Raw genomic sequence first — 25,289 nt, 5'->3', positions numbered from 1 at the left:
TGTCGATAGTGTATCGCAATGTACCCAACTTAGGGCTCCTATAAGACCTTACAGCACCGCAATTTCTTTTCAGTGGAGGTTCTGTTGGAATATTTTCCTGAGAGAAGCAGCGAAAAATTACTTTTCGGTATCTTTCCACTGGAATTTTTGTAGGGTGAAAAACTGAGAAATTAGATAACTATTGTTCACCCTTTCCAGTGGAAGCCCACCAGGGAGATTTCCCGACGTTATCAAAGAAAAACCCCTTTGTCTTATACAATCACGTCTGCGTATGCTTTTCCACAGCGCCTATGACACAATGGTATCATGTTGTGCTGTGTAGAACACGCGGACGTGCGATTCAATCGCACAGCCTATAGATACTAGTTATCTGTATGCCCTACGATTGCTGTAGACCACCTAGATTTGGGACACCTAGACCACCTAGTTCTGATCACGCAAGGTAGCGAACCCTATGCCACCGGGCCTCTACTAACCCAGTGTTTCCACGGGACCTGAATTTCCGGGGTTCAGCTCCTCACTCCGCTTTCACTCACTAAGATACACCTTGTTTTTCTTTTCTGTACAGAAAATTTCCACTCCCTCCGATTGATGGTTTTAACCCAAAGGCAGTACCGTCTAAACAAAGTCTTACACTAATCTGCTTTTGAAATCGTATAGTTATGTGCTATTGTATTAAATGTATACTATCCCGCCTTTAATTGAACAACTATCGTGTGATTTGTACTTTGCGCCCGCAATCCTACGCAACCTTGTGTAAACACGCGACCGTGCGTGCCTTTACGCTATGTGCGCTCCTGTATTTTGTCCGTACCACGTGTACAACGTCCGTCCGTAATTCAACAAACCACACAGTCTCTAAATATGAGCAATAAAAGCTACTATCGCTCATAAACACAACACCCAGTTTTTCTGTATAAACCTTTAACGACTAGGCCAGAACTGCGTTTCATGTCTTTATAATTACTCCCTTAATACAATTATTTCAAATTTATCTATATAGCAAACAAATGTATCCGATTTCACACAGATCTATGACTGCAATAACCTATGATTTAAATGCTATGATTCAGATTGGATAGCTATTGGATAGCTATCTTGCAGAACATACACTGATATATAATATTATTATAATTATGTGTATATTTATATCTATATCTATCTATATCTATCTATATCTATCTATATATATATATATATTATATATATATATATATATATATATATATATATTATATACACACACACACACACACACACACACACTATACTGCACTTCTGTGAAACCCGTTCATATGTATTTGTGGGCACACTGAATGACTAGTTTCTCTCAGGGCCTATAATTTGCATATCAAAGATATTTGCCTTGCCTATACTAAAAAAGTAGTCCCACAAGTTAATTTGCATTTCAATGGCTATACTCCACAAGATTTGGAAGAAAAGAAAGAAGAAGAAAAAACTAAACTTTCCTCCCCATTTACTCTCACTAGGCCCAATTGAAACTATTTGTAATTGATTATGGCATGGGTTAAATAAATTCATTGGTAACTCATAAATGGTGCTGAATTTGTAGATATATGGAAAATTTGTGACAAAGGAAACTGATTGTTCTGAGCAAACTGAAAATCAGCTATTTAGAAAGTGACCTTCCTAAAATGGCCACTGCTCCTCCCATTTCCACATCCATGAGGTTTACATAAGATGGTGGACAGGCTATGTGGTTATTCCAAAATGGAGGACAGACCATGCGGCTCCTTTGTCACAAAGAAATCACTCTATACAGGCACCAATGTTACTTAAGGCCTGAGTTTAAAAATATACACATTTTCTCAGCATGCTAACACAGCTATATCATGGCTATGCAGCCGCTTTAAAATGTATTTTAAATCTCCTTAACAGATAAACAATCCAATCTGAATCAAACACAATGTGACTTATTTGAACTTTGTTTTGCAACAATAAAAAATAAGATTTTACTTACCGGTAAATCTATTTCTCGTAGTCCGTAGTGGATGCTGGGGACTCCGTAAGGACCATGGGGAATAGACTGGCTCCGCAGGAGACATGGGCACTTTAAGAAAGAATTTAGATTCTGGTGTGCTCTGGCTCCTCCCTCTATGTCCCTCCTCCAGACCTCAGTTAGAGAAACTGCCCGGAAGAGCTGACAGTACAAGGAAAGGATTTTGGTAATCCAGGGCAAGATATATACCAGCCACACCAATCACACCGTGGATTTTGTAGAGGCCGGGGAGGACTTCTGTTCCTGGGAACTAGCTGTGTTGTGCAGCTTCTTTCCTCTGCCCCTGCCTCTGGCAAGAAAGGACGCACCTCGGACTTTCTTGTTTCTTTGTGATCGAAAGGCTGCATTTGATAATGTTGTGCTTTCCTAGGCTGTGCTGGAATATAAGGCAAAAGATCAGAATTACCAGCCATAGCTGTGGAGACCAGGTCAGAGATCCCTTCTCCACACAATCCTCAGCCTTGTAAGGTAAACCTTCCATATGCCTCTTAAGTCGGCATCACCTGTCCATTGCATGTTCCACAGGACACGTCAAGCAGAAATCGACATAGCTTTCTCACAGCAAGCTCATGAGAGCTCATTGAAAAGCACCCAGCTCGTCCGGGCACAGATTCAAACTGAGGTCTGGAGGAGGGACATAGAGGGAGGAGACAGAGCACACCAGAATCTAAATTTTTTCTTAAAGTGCCCATGTCTCCTGCGGAGCCAGTCTATTCCCCATGGTCCTTACGGAGTCCCCAGCATCCACTAGGACGTTAGAGAAATATGCTGTAGCATCTTAAATATTATGAGAAACACATTGTCCCTTGAATTTCATATCAGCGCCTTACTAATAACACAACAGAACACACGGATGTGATTTGTCAGCGTCACGATGCATCCACCGTTAGCTGGTCGACCACAGCGTCTCATTTGTAATGTACAGTGCATCATTAAGAACGTGATATCGCAGACGCAGCCCTCATCTGTAAATACCAAATTGCTTTCTAACAAATATTTAAAATGCCCGCTCTAATATATACTGTGGACACCTGCGCATCTTATTACCATGTGCTATGAATGTGTGCTATACATCGCAAAACACTTCATCCCATAAGAGAAAACAATACACCCACACATTATCTGAGTTCCAAAGCTCAATGATGTATATATTTGTTATTAAAAGGATATGTATTCAATATATAACAATTATACAGTATATATGTATAGTTGCATGGTTACAATTTACACAGTAAGCAGTTAATACAAACTAATGCAAATACATACATGGCCAGCGATACAATTACCATATTTTGCTCAATGATTTCTACGCTCCCCCTCCTCCATCTTTAGCTGTGTCTCAACTCCAGCTAACAGAAGCAAAATATTACCAACACTCCATGTCGCTCAGGACCCAGGGGAAAAAGAACAGCGAGCTCTCTTGTGTCTGCAATCCGCTCTGTACTATGTAGTTTGGGGGAATGCACACACAGACTAGTTTAGGGGGGGGGGAGGGATTTTCTCATTCATGATGAGTCACTGGTCATTTCATATGCAAGAAAGGTCCAGTCTTGATGGTGTAGTCACAGGAGATAGCCACTGGCTCCAGGCTACAATCATGCTGTCTTCCAGGAAATCCATTGTTCTAATAAGAGTGACTTTAGCTTTCATACATTTAATCATATCTACTTGTTGCAATGAGCTACAACTTAATAACAGGCATCAAATTGATGTACACATTAATCTGGTTGCTTTAATACCAAACACAACATGTCTATCTTGCTTCGTTCCAATAATACACATACATGACGTTACTCCATTATATAGTTTTAAAACATTATGATGTCTGGCGCTTGATATGTTATAATTATGTGCTGTATGAAGTATGTGTCGAATCTATCTCTGTGACATGTCTGTGTAAATGCGTATGTTACCATATATTGCTGTGCTCGCTGCGCGTATTTGCACGTATAGCGACTCAAAATGTGTGGAGTCTGTATGTTCTCTCTATGTAATATTTTTGAGTTAGACACATTTTCAAAAACAAGATATCCTAGTCTTGCTGCAGTAAAAGGCCCCATACACTACAGCGACATGTCGGATGCGATTTCCCTTGAAGCGCCCGGCAGCTACTCGGGCGGCAGTCGTAAGCGGCCCTTTTGCATACGATGTATCGTATGCGTTACCAGCCATGCCTGCGGGATCCGACCTATCATGAGTGCAGCACTAACGACCTTTAAGCTCTGATCCGATGCTCACGGGACCGTGCATTGGATCGGATGTAAAACACATCTGATTTGCCACTTTTCATCCGATTTATCGTCCCGAAAGGTTGAAATCGGCCATTATCGTTCTAGTGTATGGGGCCCTTTTACAGTGTTTCATGGCATTTAAAAGTAATATTGATGTTACTGCAGCAGTCATCTGGGTGTAACTGGAGGGCTTAAAGCAGGGGTGGGGAACCTGCGGCCCTCCAGCTGTTGTTGAACTACACATCCCAGCATGCCCTTCAACAGTTTCAGCATGGCCAAATAGCAAAACTGTAGCAGGGAATGCTGGTATGTGTAGTTCAGCAGCAGCTGGAGGGCCAAAGGTTACCCACCCCTGGCTTAAAAGTTCAGAATGTAAAATCAAGAAAACAGCTTTTTATATTTCTGAATATATTTGTTAGTGTCTGTTTTATCGAAGCACAAATTTATTTTCGAAAGATATGATGGTGCCATTGGGAGATTGGGTGTGTCTGAGTTGTAAGTGAGAATATGGCTTCAGAGGTTGGTAATCGGGCTTCTAGCAGTATGAGGCAATACTGCATGTCTCTGAGGGCTACAATAAAATCCCCCAATATCTGCACCTAATTTGGGCACCCTTGTTGGTGAATTGCTTGTCTGACAGCTGTACAAATGACTGGTAGTCTGCTGGAATCCAGTGTATGAGTGGTAGCTATTGATGGTTGCAAATCAAAATGCGTGCATCGATCCTCCAGTACTTCCCCCGCAGCGTCTTGCCTGGCTCCAGGAAATTCTTCCACCACCACCTCAACACCGTAACCTGCCCTGTACCAGGACACCTCAGTCCCTTACCCCAGCAGCCTGCCCTGCTCCAGGACACCTCAGTCCCTTACCCCAGCAGCCTGCCCTGCTCCAGGACACCTCAGTCCCTTACCCCAGCAGCTTGCCCTGCTCTGACACCTCAGCCGCTTACCCCAGCAGCTTGCCCTGCTCTATGACACCTCAGCCGCTTACCCCAGCAGCCTGCCCTGCTCTAGGACAACTCAGCCACTTACCCCAGCAGCCTGCCCTGCTCTAGGACAACTCAACCGCTTACCCCAGCAGCCTGCCCTGCTCCAGGACACCTCAGTCCCTTACCCCAGCAGCCTGCCCTGGGACACCTCAGTCCCTTACCCCAGCAGCTTGCCCTGCTCTGACACCTCAGCCGCTTACCCCAGCAGCCTGCCCTGCTCTAGGACAACTCAGCCACTTACCCCAGCAGCCTGCCCTGCTCTAGGACAACTCAGCCACTTACCCCAGCAGCCTGCCCTGCTCTAGGACAACTCAGCCACTTACCCCAGCAGCCTGCCCTGCTCTAGGACAACTCAACCGCTTACCCCAGCAGCCTGCCCTGCTCTAGAACATCTCCCCTAACTCTTGCTTTTATGTGGCTAGACATTAGATATATACCGGATGTGCTGTTTTGCTTGGAACTTGCTCTTTACTGCAAAGCGATAATAGTAGAAATTTGACTGACTTTCTGTGTCTGGAAATCTGAGACTTTGGGGAGATATCGTAACAAGGTTAGATTTGCAGTACCTCTTTAAACATCTCATGATCTGTGTTATGTCTGGTCACTTGAAGGAGTATGTATTAGTTGAATGTTATCTGTAGCCCTTTTTACAAGGTAACTTTTGTACTTTAGCCTTTAATTTTTTTTTTCTCCCAACAAAGCTGGTGTGCGGAACAGTGAATGAAAAACATAGGGTGTACAGAACAGCGTAGAAAGGGAGGCTATCGGTAGAGTAGACTAGGCCCAGATGCTCCCACTAAATTATAGACCGTAAGATACATTGGAGATGGGGAGCCCCATTAGATGTTGAGCCATGGGGAACAGATTAAAGATAATTGGGCAGATATGTTAGCGAGTGCAGGAAATGTTTTCCATCTTCTAAACCAACCAGACTACAATGGAAGAGTTGGGATCTGGTTTTGTCCAACATGAAGTAATTTTTCTTTTTGGTCCTCATTAACGGTAATGTTATAAAAAGTCTGTACCTGTTTTGATCTCCTTCATTATAAAGGTATCAATGATTAATTCTTCCTGTGAGGTTACTTTTTGTTAGCCAGTCTGTTTTGATTTTGTTGTAAAATAAATTGCTTTGTGCTTGTTGGGAGAGAGGGACTTAAAGGACTGCACCACTCTGCACTGGAATGGAAAAAATGAGCAGAGAAAGAGGCCTAATTAAAATTCTAAAAGCTTTAAATGTATGTGAGCTGAGAGAACCTACTTGTTACAAAGTTAAATCTGCAAATGAAGTTATCCAAGGACATTCCCTCCTGTGTATTTGCAGTTCAGACGGGAGTGCCAGTAATGTGAATGGTGAAACATTGTTTTGTAGCCTAGGACGTGCATTGACTCTGCCTGGTATGGATGCTGATTGCTGCATCTGAGCTGAGAAGGCATTTGTTGAAATTGCTGAGTGTCCTCTTTTTGCTCCCTGTGATGTAATTATTTCCCTGCAGTGCAGACTTTAGCAGATTGTTTGCAATGATGATACCTCGCCAAAGCACCGCCTTGGTACAGCCAAGCTTCTGCTGTAATTTAGTTTATTTCCCACACCACTTTTACAATGATGGCTACCTGCTGAGCCAGAGAACTATCATAGAGCAATTTCCTCGTAGCTGATATTAGTGTATAATCCTCATCTGGCAGTGGCATCAAATAAAACCTTATTCTGTAAGGACCGTGTTGCATGAATGCTGTGTTTTAGACTTTGTCCTAGAACATCATAATTGATAGAAAATGAATCTGTTACTTTGCTCCATGTGTGTAGTACTGCAAAGTTCTGGATTTTAATATGGACACAGAATACATTGTCAGAAAAATATCATGCTACACGTTGCCATATATTCACCTCATGCGCGTGCCTGCTGCACGTGCACATTCTCTCCCGTGCGTGCGGATATCCGCAGCCGCGTGATGGCGCCTCGGCCATGCGCTCGAGCGCGTGGTATGTGCATTTACGGTAGAGTTTGTGTGCGTCTAGCGGGCGACTGAATCGTTTAATAATAGAACCAAATAGCATGTGTTATAGATAATGTTCCCCTTAATAATGACTGTAAGTTTGTTTAATGTAAATGGTCGCTGGACAGAGGAATTCCTCTTTGGATGGTACGAAGGGTCAGACAGGGTTTGAACAGCTGTGTCTGGTACCTAACTAAAGAACATTTTAATAGCAACAATCCGGTGTTGGTTAGGTAAAGATTAATCGCTCCTGCGTATAGTTATGGCCATTAGTAGATTCTGGACATTTCATATATTTGCGATTCATTACCCATGCGGCGGGAATCTTCAGATTCCCTCCCACTTGAGCAGTTTGATATAGTCACAGCCCACCTGTTCAAACTAACCTATGACCTTTTGTTATGATGCGAGGAGACATTCCTGTGTCCAATGAACAATGAGATTATAGGTCCCTTTGTAGTATACTGTACTCACTGTATATAAGATCAGCCAGCCTGGGCAGCTCACTCTCACTCCACAAACGGTTTTCATATTGACTAACTCGGAGCTGGTACCAGGCTGCGCAGCGATCATTCCCAGTGTGTGTGTAAGTACTTCTCTGCAAACCAACTTATTCTCTGTGTATTGGCCATTCCCTTTCTCTCTGTTATAGTGTAAGATTGTAACGTTATTGTATATTTCTGTCTAGATAATCTGTTAGAATTATATGTTAGTCTGTAGTGTATGACTTGTGAACTGTTTACCTTTTGCGATATAACTTAAAAGCTTGTTAGTAAAGGTGTTGGTTCCTTAGCACGGTATCGTGTGTTCATTACATTACAGTGGGTAATAGGAGCGTCTCGATCGCTCAAACAGCTTTAGTGTTAATCAGGTTAAGCAGCGTTATATCGCTACAGTGTTTCAGTACAAGGTTTACAGTATAAGAGTATCCTTTCTGTGTGTTACATTCAAGGTTTACTGATTGTCATCCTGTGAGCGTCTGCGCCGCTCGTGATCTCCTCGTGGTCTCGAGCGTCCGCTACGCTGGTAGCGTAGCATTACGGTAGTCGCTCGCCTATAGCGTGCTCGACACCACGCATTAAGCTGTGAACGAGCGTGCCGCATGTGCGTCTCGATCACGGCCGAGCGTATGCTACGCTAAGTGCGTACCCTTACGGTACCCCATACGCCAATTGCGTACTGTGTCTCTTACTCATTATTGTGAAGGTTATAAGGTAATCAAATCAGCATTATCAACATTTACTGTGATGCTAAACTGGTCTGCTAAACCTGGCATATGTTGATTTAATAATATATATGTATTATATTATACTATAATATATGGTTTTACCATACTGTAGCCTTACATCATTGCACAAATAAATAAGTTATATTAATGCAGATAATGTCTTGTTTTTTTCTCCCATGCTATAGAATTTGGAATGCCTTGACTGATAACTATGGCAATGTAATGCCTGTGGATTGGAAATCATCTCATACGAGAGCCTTGCACTTACCAACACTCAACCTTTTGGAGAAAGCCGTAAGTACTTTAAAGAACAATGCATTTTTGCTTGTCTCATGCCATTACACCCAAAACCGTGAAAGGACCGAACACACAAATGATTAATGGATGGTCTATTACTGTTCATTTGAAGCCTAATATATGCAAGTTACGAGACCTTATGGGGAAAAAATAGGGGCTAGGTTTACTTACCTGTGGTTTATCAATGGATTTTTCTGCAGCGTGGTACACTGTTCCACAGGAAAACATTGGTGGTGTAGAGTGGATCTTGATCCAGAGGCACCAACAGGCTAAAGCTTTAGGCTGTCCTAGGATGCATTGGGGCCTCCTCTTTAACACCAACTCCAGGCACTGTGAGCTCCGTTTTTAATTGGTGCCTGTAGCTGCAGGTCACCTAACGGGGGCTGCACTGGACAGCCCTGGAAACGTTTTTTCTGACAGAAAATTTCTTCAAAACTGAGCTGTCGGCGCTGTATGTCATTTTGACACTTCAGCGCTGCAGCTCAATCACCTCCCAAGCTGCGTTGCATACTTCCGCGGCTCAGTTCCCGGGTACTCGTGGCGGTGACGCTACGGCTTTAGGCACATGGTTGCAGACGCTTAACTGGTTCGTGTGGCTGCTACGGGGAGGAGGTAAGAGGGTCCTCCAGTCGGGACCCGCCACTAAATTGCGTTCCTGATCGCAGTCTAGAGAGACTGATTGCGATGCTGGCGTGGACACTGTCACCAAGCAGGGACCCCACTATATCTGCCAGGGCATAGCAGTATAGGTCTGATGTACTAACGCCCCTATTGATAAGGCTCCGTAGTATTGACGGTAAGGTCCAGCATAGGGGAGTCGGCGCTTGATCTGTAGCCTCTCTCTGGCCCAGGGTGACATCTACTGCAGATTTTCCCGCCCTAGAGCTTCCTCACTCTCCCGCACTCTCTGACGGAGACGCTTGGTGCCATGTTAGGAGTATAGCTGCGGCTGGTCTCTGGTACTGCAGGGCAAGGTGTCCCATGTAAAGCCGCCTGTGTACAGCGCTGTGACTTTACAGACACTTGAGTATTCTACATGTCTCTATACAGACAGCGTTAGTTAAGAAAAAGTGTACCAAATACAGAATATATTGTAAGACTATACTGATATATACCTCTGGTCTAGGACCGCACTGCTCTCTCTCTCTCTCTCTCTCTATATCTATATTTATTTATATATATATATATATATATATATTTCTCTGACGTCCTAGTGGATGCTGGGAACTCCGTAAGGACCATGGGGAATAGCGGCTCCGCAGGAGACAGGGCACATCTAAAGAGAGCTTTAGGATCACCTGGTGTGCACTGGCTCCTCCCCCTATGACCCTCCTCCAAGCCTCAGTTAGATTTTCTGTGCCCGACGAGAAGGGTGCACACTAGGGGCTCTCCTGAGCTCTTTGTGAAAGTTTTAGTTTAGGTTTATTATTTTCAGTGAGACCTGCTGGCAACAGGCTCACTGCATCGAGGGACTAAGGGGAGAAGAAGCGAACTCACCTGCGTGCAGAGTGGATTGGGCTTCTTAGGCTACTGGACATTAGCTCCAGAGGGACGATCACAGGTTCAGCCTGGATGGGTCACCGGAGCCGCGCCGCCGGCCCCCTTACAGAGCCAGAAGAGCGAAGAGGTCCGGAAAAATCGGCGGCAGAAGACTTTCCTGTCTTCAGATAAAGGTAGGCGCACAGCACCGCAGCTGTGCGCCATTGCTCTCAGCACACTTCACACTCCGGTCACTGAGGGTGCAGGGCGCTGGGGGGGCAGCGCCCTGAGACGCAATAAATCGATAGAATACCTTTTATGGCTAAAATAAATGCATCACATATAACTCCTGGGCTATATGGATGCATTTAACCCCTGCCAAAACATACAGAAAAACGGATGATAGGCTCCGCCCCTTTCTCTGCGTCCTTATCTCCTCAGCACACTGGCGCCATTTTCCCTCACAGCTCAGTTGGAGGGAAGCTCCCTGGCTCTCCCCTGCAGTCACTACACTACAGAAAGGGGTTAAAAAAGAGAGGGGGGCACAAATTAGGCGCAGTATAAACAATACAGCAGCTATAAAGGGAAAAACACTTATATAAGGTTATCCCTGTATATATATAGCGCTCTGGTGTGTGCTGGCAAACTCTCCCTCTGTCTCCCCAAAGGGCTAGTGGGGTCCTGTCCTCTATCAGAGCATTCCCTGTGTGTGTGCTGTGTGTCGGTACGTTTGTGTCGACATGTATGAGGAGAAAAATGATGAGGAGACGGAGTAGAGTGTCTGTAATAGTGTTGTCACCCCCTGGGGGGTCGACACCTGAGTGGATGTACTGTTGAAATTGCGTGACAGTGTCAGCTTTGTATAAAAGACAGTGGTTGACATGAGACAGCCGGCTACTCAGCTTGTGCATGTCCAGACGTCTCATACAGGGGCTCTAAAGCGCCCGTTACCTCAGATACAGACGCCGACACGGATACTGACTCCTGTGTCGACGGTGAAGAGACAACCGTGATTTCCAATAGGGCCACACATTGCATGATTGAGGCAATGGAAAATGTTTACACTCTTCTGATAATATAAATACCACCAAAAAAAAGGGGTATTATGTTTGGTGAGGAAAAACTTCCTGTAGTTTTCCTGAATCTGAGAAATAAAATGAGGTGTGTGATGATGCGTGGGTTTCCCCCCGATAACAATTGATAATTTCTAAAAAGTTATTGGCAGTATACCTTTTCCCGCCAGAGGTTAGGGTGCGTTGGGAAACACCCCCTAGGGGGGATAAGGCGCTCACACGCTTGTAAGAACAAGGGCTCTACCCTCTCTGGAGATGGCCGCCCTTAGGGATCCTGCTGATAGAAAGCAGGAGTGTATCCTAAAATGTATTTACACACATACTGGTGTTATACTGCGACCAGCAATCGCCTCAGCCTGGATGTGCAGTGCTGGGTTGGCGTGGTCGGATTCCCTGACTGGAAATTTGATATCCTAGATAAGGACAGTATATTATTGCCTATAGAGCAATTAAAAGATGCATTTCTATATATGCATGATGCACAGCGGAATATTTGCCGACTGGCATCAAGTATAAGTGCGTTGTCCAATTATACCAGTAAAGTGGTCAGGTGATGCGGATTCCAAACGGCATTTGGAAGTATTGCCTTAAAAAAGGTAGCCTCTCAAAATAAGACGCCGTATTATCAGGCGCAGTCCTGGTTGGCAAGCGGACAAAAGGGTTCCTCTTTTCTGCTCGTGACAGAGGGAGAGGAAAATGGCTGCAGAGATCAGCCAGTTCCCAGGAACAGAAACCCTTTTCCGCCTCTGCCAAGCTCTCAGTATGACGCTAGGGCTTTACAAGTTCAGGCACGGTGGGGGCCCGTTCTCAATGAATTTCAGTGCGCAGTGGGCTCACTCGCAAGTAGACCCCTGGATCCTTCAGGTAATATTTCAGGGGTACAAATTGGAATTCGAGACGTATTCCCCTCGCCGTTTCCAAAAGTCTGTTTTACCGACGTCTCCCGCTGACAGGGAGGCAGTTTTGGAAGCCATTCACAAGCTGTATTCCCAGCAGGTGATAATTAAGGTACCCCTCCTGCAACAGGGAACGGGGTATTATTCCACACTATTGTGGTACCGAAGCCAGACGGCTCGGTGAGACCGATTTTAAAATCTAAAATCTTTGAACACTTACATACAGAGGTTCAAATTCAAAATTGAGTCACTCAGAGCAGTGATTGCAAACCTGGAAGAAGGGGACTACATGATGTCTCGGGACATCAAGGATGCTTACCTTCATGTCAAAATTTACCCTTCTCACCAAGGGTATCTCAGGTTATGGTACAGAACTGTCACTATCAGTTCAGACGCTGCCGTAGGGATGGTCCACGGCACCCCGGGTCTTTACTGAAGTAATGACCGTAATGATGATATTCCTTCGAAGGAAGGGAATTTTAGTTATCCTTTACTTGGACGATTCCCTGACAACGGTGAGATCCAGGGAACAGTTGGAGATCGGTGTAGCACTACCTCAGGTAGTGTTGCGGCAGCACGATTGGATTCTCAATATTCCAAAATCGCAGCTGGTTCCGACGACTTGTCTTCTGTTCCTAGGGATGATCCTGGACACAGTCCAGAAAGAAGGTATTTCTCCCGGAGGAGAAAGCCAGGGAGTTATCCGAGCTAGTCAGGAACCTCCTAAAACCGAACCAAGTCTCAGTGCATTAATGCACAAGGGTTCTGGGTAAAAAGGGTGGCTTCCTTCGAAGCAATCCCATTCGGCAGATTCCACGCAAGACTTTCCAGTGGAACCTACTGGACAAATGGTCCGGGTCGCATCTTCAGATGCTTCAGCGGATAACCCTGTCACCAGGGACAAGGGTATCCCTCCTGTGGTGGTTGCAGAGTGCTCATCTTCTAGAGGGCCGCAGATTCGGCATGCGGGACTGGGTCCTGGTGGCCACGGATGCCAGCCTGCGAGGCTGGGGAGCAGTCACACAGGGAAGGAATATCCAGGGCTTATGGTCAAGCCTGGAGACATCACTTCACATAAATGTCCTGAAGCTAAGGGCCATTTACAATGCTCTAAGCTTAGCAAGACCTCTGCTTCAAGGTCAGCCGGTGTTGATCCAGTCGGACAACATTACGGCAGTCACCCACGTAAACAGACAGGGTGCCACAAGAAGCAGGAGGGCAATGGCAGAAGCTGCAAGGATTCTTCGCGGGGCGAAAAACCATGTGATAGCACTGTCAGCAGTTTTCATTCCGGGAGTGGACAACTGGGAAGCAGTTTTCCTCAGCACGACCTCCACCCGGGAGAGTAAGGACTTCACCCAGAAGTCTTCCACATGATTATAAACCGTTGGGAAAAACTCGACAGGTATTGCGCCACGTCAAGGGACCCTCAGGCAATAGCTGTAGATGCTCTGGTAACACCGTGGGTGTGCCAATCAGTGTATGGGTTCCCTCCTCTGCCTCTCATACCCAAGGTACTGAGATTGATAACATGGAGAGGAGTAAGCACTATATTAGTGGCTCCGGATTGGCCAAGAAGGAATTGGTAACCGGAACTTCAAGAGATACTCACGGAGGATCCGTAGCCTCTACCTCTAAGAAGGGACCTGCTCCAGCAAGGACCTTGTCTGTTCCAAGACTTACCGCGGCTGCGTTGACGGCATGGCGGTTGAACGCCGGATCCTGAAGGAAAAAGGCATTCCGGATGAAGTCATCCCTATCCTGATCAAAGCCAGGAAGGATGTAACCGCAAAACATTATCACCGCATTTGGCGAAAATATGTTGCGTGGTGCGAGGCCAGTAAGGCTCGACGGAGGAAATTCAACTGGGTCGATTCCTACATTTCCTGCAAACAGGAGTATCTATGGGCCTGAAATTGGGGTCCATTAAGGTTCAAATTTCGGCTCTGTCAATTTTCTTCCAAAAACGAACTAGCTTCAGTCCCTGAAGTTCAGACATTTGTTAAAGGGGTACTGCATATACAGCCTCCTTTTGTGCCTTTAGTGGCACTTTTGGGATCTCCAGGTGGTTTTTGGGTTCCAAAAGTCACATTGGTTTGACACACTTAAATCTGTGGAGTTAAAATATCTCACAGAAAAAGTGGTCATGCTGTTGGCTCTGGCCTGGGCCAGGCGCGTGTCAGAACTGGTGGCTTTATCCTGTAAAAGCCCTTATCTGATTTTCCATTCGGACAGGGCGGAATTGAGGACTCGTCCTCAGTTTCTCCCTAAGGTGGTTTCAGCGTCTCACCTGAACCAAACCTATTGTGGTGCCTGCGGCTACTAGGGACTTGGAGGACTCCAAGTTGCTAGACGTTGTCAGGACCCGGAAAATATGTTTCCAGGACGGCTGGAGTCAGGAAATCTGACTCGCTGTTTATCCTCTATGCACCCAACTAGCTGGGTGCTCCTGCTTCTAAGCAGACTATTGCTCGTTGGATTTGTAGTACAATTCAGCTTGCACATTCTGTGGCAGGCCTGCCACAGCCAAAAATCTGTAAATGCCCACTCCACAAGGAAGGTGGGCTCATCTTGGGCAGCTGCCCGAGGGGTCTCGGCTTTACAACTTGGCCGAGCAGTTACTTGGTCAGGAGCAAATACGTTTGTAAAATTCTACAAATTTGATACCCTGGCTGAGGAGGACCGGGAGTTCTCTCATTGGGGGCTGCAGAGTCATCCGCACTCTCCCGCCCGTTTGGGAGCTTTGGTATAATCCCCATGGTCCTTACGGAGTTCCCAGCATCCACTAGGATGTCAGAGAAAATAAGAATTTACTTACCGATAATTCTATTTCTCGTAGTCCGTAGTGGATGCTGGGCGCCCATCCCAAGTGCGGATTGTCTGCAATACTGGTACATAATTATTGTTACCAAAAAATTTGGGTTATTGTTGTAGTGAGCCATCTTTTCGAGAGGCTTCTCTATTATCATGCTGTTAACTGGGTTCAGATCACAAGTTGTACAGTGTGATTGGTGTGGCTGGTATGAGTCTTACCCGGGATTCAAAATCCTTCCTTATTGTGTACGCTCGTCCGGGCACAGTATCCTAACTGAGGCTTGGAGGAGGGTCATAGGGGGAGGAGCCAGTGCACACCAGGTGATCCTAAAGCTTTCTTTAGATGTGCCCTGTCTCCTGCGGAGCCGCTATTCCCCATGGTCCTTACGGAGTTCCCAGCATCCACTACGGACTACGAGAAATAGAATTATCGGTAAGTAAATTCTTATTTTATATATATATATATATATATATATATATATATATATATATATATATATATATATATATATATATAAAAACAGATACTCTCCCTTTTGCGCTATTAAACAGAAAGTGAGAAAGGATTGGGTTAAGGCTGCCAAATTCCACTAAGTCCCTTGTTAGGAGGGACTAAAAAGATACAAATATGTGCCAATAGAGGAATGGGCGCACTTGGGTTGTTTTTCCACCCAATATTCAACGGGGAAAAACAGCAGTCTCCCTAAGATATTTACTCCTAATTTGTGAGCATAAAACCACATTTAACATGTTCCATGTAAAATTTATTACAACATAAAAGCAATGATACAAAACGGTATAGTATCTCTTCTTGCAGATAACACCATATAGTACAGAGGACCAGTTGAAATAACTTTGATAGATTCCTCCTTCTCCTTTGACAATTCGGAGATTTGATGTTTATGAACAAATAACCCGACGCGTTTCGTCTTACTCTAAGACTTCATCAGGGGTATGTCTAAAAATATATATAAAATATTTATATCAGAATCTTATCCTGATTAAAACAATAATATGAGGGAACATGTCAATGAACGAGGAAAAATGCAAGACAGAACTTAAAACATGGGCAAAATATACAAATATATATATAAATATGTGAGGAAAAAATATACATACACATATGGTTTAACATACAAGGAGGATGATCTTAACATATCCATGGAAAACAATTATGTGATACAATCTCAGAACAAAGAATTCACAATTATACCAAAGAGAAAGAAATAGACATATAAAGAGGAGTTCATCATCACAAGAACATAATAATTACATATGGCATACCTCTAGTGCTTGATAAATACTGTTAGTGCATCAATAAAATGGCAATTACGTATTCTGGATACTTGAAAAAACCACACACCGGTGGGGTACACAGGTGAAAGTTAGATTAAGCCTAATTGGGGAAATATAAGTTTTTAGTACTAACAACAATTAATAACATATTCTGCATAATACTGGGCTCAATAATAACAAATAAATGAATATATCTGTACATTGAACACATACCTTATGGTTAAGTGCTTGAATAACAAGTTCAAACGCATAGGCCTGAACGCAAGTTCAAATAGGTATGTGACCTAACAAAAATTATTAATATTCACTAATTAGAGATATATAACGTAACAGCCTTTATATAAATTGGTTAATGTGCTAGTAGATTGAAACACATACCTTATGATTCAGGGATTTGGATAACAAGTTCAAATACACAGGTCTACCACAATTTCATATGCGTGTGTAACCTGGTAAATTAGAGGAATATGATTCTTGAGACAGAGAACTTGCTCATACCAGGTGTGAGAAGTTTTAATTTAATAAACTCCCTTTAGAAAGGGGGGGTGAAGGATACACTAGTTTCGAAAATTCATTAATTCGATTAAATCTTACGTGAAATTGGTTCCCCAAGGGGGTATAAAACGTATTAAAAATATCGATAACCATATGTTATCCTTGAAATTCAGAATGTTGAGTTAATTCTCATCATCTCATAAGATAATATTAATAAACTTTCATATTGTTACTAATAGTCATAATAACACCCCCTATTTACAAAATAAGCAGGACATAGTGAAAACAAGGGATTCCATTCACATAAAGTGCTAAATGGAGCCATATTTAAAAGCGGTGTTCACAAATAATAAATAATAAATCTTACCTTGCCAGCAGCTACAATAGCTTCAAGTCACAACCAGTGTAATGAGGCTGTGTGCTGAGACTTACCCTTAAATAGGAAACAGAAGTGACCTCACTTCCCCTAATGCAGTGATTGGGGTATTAAAAACCTTAAATAATATTGGAATAAGTCCTATGTTACTAACTGAAATCGTTACAGTGATTAAACATTAAAGTGAGAAAATTAATGGCCTTAAAGTGAACTTTTATAATACACTATAAGGGATAAAAAAACCTTAATAGTAAACACATCCCATAATGCATCTGGTCGTTACAGACCAAACTGACATGATTGACAGGGCTATTCACCAATAAAACTGGTTCAGTGAAAACAGACCTAATCTCTATCCCATACGTCCCATAATGCATCTGGTCGTTACAGACCTGACTGACATGATTGACAGGGCTATTCACCAATAAAACTGGTTCAGTGGAAACAGACCTAATCTCTATCATTATAAGTATAATAATATTATTCTCCTCTGTGCATTACAAACAAAGTGTGAAAAAGCTGTCCTGGTGTGAATTATAAACACCTCAGTAGTAGGGAAATTTATCCCCTTAAACAGTGTTTTCGTGATAAACTAATCCTGCCGCGCTGGGACTAGAACACTGATATCTCGGCGTCGATAAGGCCAGTGTCCCACAGAGCTAGTTACATCTAGATCGCACCGCTGGGTAAAACGGCTTGCGTTCCAGCGGCGCGATTGTTTGCGTTCCACAGCGCCGAGATGGTGTCACGTGATTGTATCACCTGACACTCGGATACATGATCTGAACTGGCCAATAGGTGCTGAACAGGGCAGCTGGTGTTTAGTGACGCGGACGTTAGTACTCCACGCAGCTGTATCTCACCACATGACCACCCCACGTGACAATTAGACATGTGGTTTGGGCGGCCAATAAACGGATCAAACTAGGTAACCTAGGAGACCGCTATGCAATCGCTACCAAAAATAACATTTATTAGTGTGTAATAATGTGTATATACACATAGTAATGAATAATGTGATAAGTGCGATACTCTACCTAATCTATTAACTAACTCCTACATTATTAGCTACATATATACGATGATTTAGAAAAATATATAAATTGGTCTATTGTTAATTAACCACCTACATTTAAAGCACCGCTCCTAAAAGTGGCTCCACTTTTACAAATAACATATTAAATATTAACAAATGCCCCCTAATAGGAATACAAATGATCATCCTTTTCAACACCATTATTTATAAATACACCAATATTGGGAATATAAATCATAATCAAAGACATAAACAAGGGAATATCTTGAAGTGTGAAAAAACATGATACTACAGGAACGCTACCATATCTATAGTTTCATTTAAACCAAACGGGATAAGAGTGTTCAGCGAATAGATCCAATAGGATTCTCGCTGGGCTAGCAGTCTATCTCTATCTCCTCCTCTTTTATCTACCATAATATGCTCGATAACCGTAAATGAGAGACCCAGGACTTGAGAGTTATGTTTCTCCTGAAAATGTCGAGGTAAACAGTGGTTTTGGACCTTGTTGGTAATATTTCGTAAGTGTTCCTGTATTCTTAACTTAAGACACCTTTTGGTTTTACCAATGTAAGAAAGGTTACAACCGCAATCAATTTTATAGATTACGTAGTTAGTATTGCAGGTCACAATTGTCCTCAGTTTAAAGACTCGTTTGCTGTCGTCTTTCCAGCAAAAGCCTTTTTTATCGATAAAGCGACAACATTTACATTTATTACAGGGGAAGAGCCCTGATCTCTTCATTACAGGATGTTCATTAAGAGTCTCACCCTTGTTTTTATCATTCTGAAGTTGGCTGGGAGCGAGAATGTTCTTAAGGTTCCTGGATTTTCTGAATACTATGTTAGGCTTGGTAGGTAAGTGTGGTCCCAATATGGGGTCCTTCAAAAGGAGATGCCGATTCATAACACGTCTAATCTTGATATTTTCTTGATTAAATTGTGTTATGAACGGTCTTTCGGTGAAACGTTCTTCTTTTTTACTTTCTTTTACTTCCAAAAGGCTATTTCTATCAATTTCAGAAGCTCGAACCTGGTCTCTCCTTAGATGGATCTCATTATATCCCCTATCTAAAAACTGTTCTACCAAAATAGAAGATTGTTCCCAGTACCTTTCCAAACTGCTACAGTTTTTCCTAATCCTCACGAACTGGGAGTAGGGTACTGTAGTTTTCCATCGTGACAGATGGCAACTATTTGAAGGTATGAAACTGTTAGCGTCGGTCTTTTTAAAAAAGGTTCTCGTATCAAGAGTCCCGTCATCTTCGATGTTTAAAAGGACGTCCAGGTAATCAATAGTAGAAATATGCTGCTTATAAGTAAATTTGAGATTATGGGAATTAATTTGAATCTCTGAAATGAAATCACTCAATTCCTCCAACTCTCCATCCCAAATAAGAATCACATCATCTATGTATCGCTTATAGAATTTGATGTTAGGGTATCGATAGCCTCCGTCCGCATAGATGGTCACACGCTCCCAGCTGTCCATGAAAATGTTTGCGTTTGATGGGGCAAATTTAGTCCCCATCGCTGTCCCCTGTTCTTGCAGGTAATACTTTCCTTCAAACTCAAAATAATTGTGATTTAAAATGAATTTTATACTCTCCAATAAAAAGGTTCTTTCTTCTTTACAAACATTCACATCCATTGTTAGGATGTTGCTCACAGCCTCAAGTCCTTTAGAATGGGGAATGGATGTGTAAAGGGCCTGTACATCCACTGTGGCCCATCTATAAGTGGATTGCCACTGAAAATCATTAAGTAGCCTGAGAAGACTGGTTGAATCTTTCAAATATGAAGGTTGTACTCTCACATAAGGTTGTAATTTTAAATCGAGAAAGTGTGACAAGTTAGAAGTCAGGGACTCGACTCCAGCCACTATAGGTCTTCCTGGGGGTGGGACTATGCCTTTGTGGACTTTAGGTAAGTGGTAAAATACCGGAACCCGAGGCTTTTTGTTAAACGAAAATTCAAACTCTTCTCGACATATGATGCCTCTACTACATGCATCATTTAATAGCACATACAGTTCTTCTCCAAAACTGGCTGTCGGATCCTCGTTAAGTAGTTTATATGTTGCCGCATCATTAATTTGGGTCATAGCTTCTTTGACATAGGCCGTCCTCTCCTGGATGACCACCGCTCCTCCCTTATCTGCTGTTTTGATAACAATTTCGTTATCATTCTTAAGTTGTTTAATGGCATACCTTTCCTGTGGATTAAGGTTGCCACAATACTTGTCATCTTGGACTTTCAATCTTCTAAAATCCTCTTTTACTGCGTCAAAGAAAAAATCGATATGATTCCCTCTCGATTCCACTGGATAGTATCTAGACGGTGGAGCCACTAAGGGTTTGCTTTTCGGTTCGTAAGACAATTTCGGTGTAGGATTTTTAAGGAAATGCCTCTTTAGGGTTAAACTGCGTATGTATTTATTGAGGTCCACATAGAGATTAAACTTATCAACGTGTTGGTTCGGAGCAAATTTCAGACCTTTACTTAATACCGAGATCTGTGGGGCTGATAGTTCCTTCTTAGTAAGGTTGACGATGCTTGATTCATTGGCTCTTGTGAGAAGTTGATCGCTCTTCGTTTTTTGTTTGGTGACCTTTCTTCCACCTCTCGTCCCTCTTCTCCTGGGTAAAGTTGTCTTTTCACACCTTGCGGTGAATCCAATCTGGTATGAAGATGTTCCTTTTCTTGGAGGTATGGTAAAACCATCCTCTTTCTTTCCCCTAAAAAAACTTTATTCCTAGGGGATTCATATCTACGTTCAAATTTATTCCGTTGTGCGAACCTCTGTTGATTCCCTCGGGGCGAGTATTGATTATAATATGATGATGTCCTCCTATATCTACGTATCGGGGAAGTGTATGAGCTTCTTCTTCTCGTACCATAGCCGCCTCGTCTGCCTTGATATTGTGGGGGGGGATATTCTCGTCTACGGTGAAAAACTTCATTATCTAGTGTGTCCGTTTCTCTTCCCCAACCCCCCTGGTCAGGGTATCTTCTTTGACCAGGTTTTTGACTGACATTACTCCAATCATGTATATTACCATTCTCATAGTCCAGTTTATCTCTTGTGAACTTTTTTTGCTTTCGCAAGATGATCTCCTTCTCAAGGGTATCAAGTTTATATTGGAGATCCGACACATCTCGTTTGAATTCATCATCCTCATTGAATTTGGTAAGTAAAACCTCCAGTTTAGCTATATCTACTTCTAAAATTTCTAACTCTTTCTTTCTCTCCTTTATAATCAACTCCACTAATCGGGCTGCGCTCTCATCAAGGATCTTATTCCAACTCTTAGTGAACTCGTCATTCTGAGATCCCATAATCGGGGTCTTATTTAACCTCAGACCTCTAGGAATTCGTCCGACTTCTAAATATTTCTCAAGTGTGCTTAGATCGTACCAACTCTTAAGTTCTCTAGTGGCCAGTTTTTCCATATTATTTAATAAATGATAATACTCATCATTATCATCCTCCGTTTGTTCCATGTCTTGCATATCCTCTAAAAAAATGGTTTTACATTTCTGACTCCTACTTTTCCGATCATTAAATAAAGGCATATCACCTAGCAGCAATGGGGAGTAACTAACAGCAACGAAATAGACAAAACAGATACTCTCCCTTTTGCGCTATTAAACAGAAAGTGAGAAAGGATTGGGTTAAGGCTGCCAAATTCCACTAAGTCCCTTGTTAGGAGGGACTAAAAAGATACAAATATGTGCCAATAGAGGAATGGGCGCACTTGGGTTGTTTTTCCACCCAATATTCAACGGGGAAAAACAGCAGTCTCCCTAAGATATTTACTCCTAATTTGTGAGCATAAAACCACATTTAACATGTTCCATGTAAAATTTATTACAACATAAAAGCAATGATACAAAACGGTATAGTATCTCTTCTTGCAGATAACACCATATAGTACAGAGGACCAGTTGAAATAACTTTGATAGATTCCTCCTTCTCCTTTGACAATTCGGAGATTTGATGTTTATGAACAAATAACCCGACGCGTTTCGTCTTACTCTAAGACTTCATCAGGGGTATGTCTAAAAATATATATAAAATATTTATATCAGAATCTTATCCTGATTAAAACAATAATATGAGGGAACATGTCAATGAACGAGGAAAAATGCAAGACAGAACTTAAAACATGGGCAAAATATACAAATATATATATAAATATGTGAGGAAAAAATATACATACACATATGGTTTAACATACAAGGAGGATGATCTTAACATATCCATGGAAAACAATTATGTGATACAATCTCAGAACAAAGAATTCACAATTATACCAAAGAGAAAGAAATAGACATATAAAGAGGAGTTCATCATCACAAGAACATAATAATTACATATGGCATACCTCTAGTGCTTGATAAATACTGTTAGTGCATCAATAAAATGGCAATTACGTATTCTGGATACTTGAAAAAACCACACACCGGTGGGGTACACAGGTGAAAGGTAGATTAAGCCTAATTGGGGAAATATAAGTTTTTAGTACTAACAACAATTAATAACATATTCTGCATAATACTGGGCTCAATAATAACAAATAAATGAATATATCTGTACATTGAACACATACCTTATGGTTAAGTGCTTGAATAACAAGTTCAAACGCATTTTAATACCCCAATCACTGCATTAGGGGAAGTGAGGTCACTTCTGTTTCCTATTTAAGGGTAAGTCTCAGCACACAGCCTCATTACACTGGTTGTGACTTGAAGCTATTGTAGCTGCTGGCAAGGTAAGATTTATTATTTGTGAACACCGCTTTTAAATATGGCTCCATTTAGCACTTTATGTGAATGGAATCCCTTGTTTTCACTATGTCCTGCTTATTTTGTAAATGGGGGGTGTTATTATGACTATTAGTAACAATATGAAAGTTTATTAATATTATCTTATGAGATGATGAGAATTAACTCAACATTCTGAATTTCAAGGATAACATATGGTTATCGATATTTTTTATACGTTTTATACCCCCTTGGGGAACCAATTTCACGTAAGATTTAATCGAATTAATGAATTTTCGAAACTAGTGTATCCTTCACCCCCCCTTTCTAAAGGGAGTTTATTAAATTAAAACTTCTCACACCTGGTATGAGCAAGTTCTCTGTCTCAAGAATCATATTCCTCTAATTTACCAGGTTACACACGCATATGAAATTGTGGTAGACCTGTGTATTTGAACTTGTTATCCAAATCCCTGAATCATAAGGTATGTGTTTCAATCTACTAGCACATTAACCAATTTATATAAAGGCTGTTACGTTATATATCTCTAATTAGTGAATATTAATAATTTTTGTTAGGTCACATACCTATTTGAACTTGCGTTCAGGCCTATGCGTTTGAACTTGTTATTCAAGCACTTAACCATAAGGTATGTGTTCAATGTACAGATATATTCATTTATTTGTTATTATTGAGCCCAGTATTATGCAGAATATGTTATTAATTGTTGTTAGTACTAAAAACTTATATTTCCCCAATTAGGCTTAATCTAACTTTCACCTGTGTACCCCACCGGTGTGTGGTTTTTTCAAGTATCCAGAATACGTAATTGCCATTTTATTGATGCACTAACAGTATTTATCAAGCACTAGAGGTATGCCATATGTAATTATTATGTTCTTGTGATGATGAACTCCTCTTTATATGTCTATTTCTTTCTCTTTGGTATAATTGTGAATTCTTTGTTCTGAGATTGTATCACATAATTGTTTTCCATGGATATGTTAAGATCATCCTCCTTGTATGTTAAACCATATGTGTATGTATATTTTTTCCTCACATATTTATATATATATTTGTATATTTTGCCCATGTTTTAAGTTCTGTCTTGCATTTTTCCTCGTTCATTGACATGTTCCCTCATATTATTGTTTTAATCAGGATAAGATTCTGATATAAATATTTTATATATATTTTTAGACATACCCCTGATGAAGTCTTAGAGTAAGACGAAACGCGTCGGGTTATTTGTTCATAAACATCAAATCTCCGAATTGTCAAAGGAGAAGGAGGAATCTATCAAAGTTATTTCAACTGGTCCTCTGTACTATATGGTGTTATCTGCAAGAAGAGATACTATACCGTTTTGTATCATTGCTTTTATGTTGTAATAAATTTTACATGGAACATGTTAAATGTGGTTTTATGCTCACAAATTAGGAGTAAATATCTTAGGGAGACTGCTGTTTTTCCCCGTTGAATATTGGGTGGAAAAACAACCCAAGTGCGCCCATTCCTCTATTGGCACATATATATATATATATATATATATATATATATTAAATAAAATTAATATTTCTCCGGCAGGGTCCACAGGATAACAACGGGATATGATGGAGCGACAGCGGATTGGAGGATTGGAACCAAACGATCACGAGCTTTCAGTCCTCCCAGGATGCAACGGGCCCTTTCCATATATCCCGGCCCACTGGCTCAGACAAATCAGTTCTTTGTTTGGTGTGGCAGGAGCCGGACCATGGTTACAGGGCTGCGGTGTTTGACAGCCTTAAGCTTTCTTATTTTAATTTTTATAGTCTTACTACGTTTTTTGAGTGATCTTTCCTAACAACGTCTTACACGTATATTGGAAAGAGTCTCTCCAACAACTCTCCACCGGGTTGCAACAACGCTTACCCACGGTACAAGTGCTGTCTCGACGGGCGTCTGTGTCGGATATACTAGCAGGTCCAGCAGACGTTACCAGGCTGTGACCGGAGCACGGGGAGACGGTAAGGCATCGGTTCCACTTAGAAGGGGAATAACGGACACCGCCGCACTGTATTGGGAGGAGACTACCAAACAGTAGCTGGCGTGCCGGCACCACGGGTGCTCCAGCGCAAGGCCTTAGGGATTATAAGGCACCAGGAATAGTATGAGGTGTTGGAGGTAAACCTCCTTTAGCCTCAGCCTTCTCTGAGAGGACTCCAACAACAGCCTGTCTTTTGTATTCAGAATCTGTGAATAAAATATACGTGCCGTGCAGCCAGCTGGAGAAATCAAATGACCACACACTGCCTG

The 25,289-nt window shown here is 42.1% G+C and overlaps 1 protein-coding gene across 2 annotated transcripts in view; it reads left to right on the top strand.

The window, feature by feature from the left end:
* Positions 1–25,289, top strand: part of FEZ2 (fasciculation and elongation protein zeta 2) — a 198,642-nt gene that overhangs the window by 27,414 nt on the left and 145,939 nt on the right. For both annotated transcript variants that reach the window (XM_063918036.1, XM_063918037.1), the window contains exon 2: positions 8,648–8,756. In XM_063918036.1, the coding sequence (XP_063774106.1) occupies positions 8,648–8,756 (109 nt within the window). The remainder of the gene's footprint in view (positions 1–8,647; positions 8,757–25,289) is intronic.

This window comes from Pseudophryne corroboree, chromosome 4, assembly GCF_028390025.1.
Source record: "Pseudophryne corroboree isolate aPseCor3 chromosome 4, aPseCor3.hap2, whole genome shotgun sequence".
Lineage (NCBI taxonomy): Eukaryota > Metazoa > Chordata > Amphibia > Anura > Myobatrachidae > Pseudophryne > Pseudophryne corroboree.
This window is presented reverse-complemented; position numbering and strand designations above follow the sequence as displayed.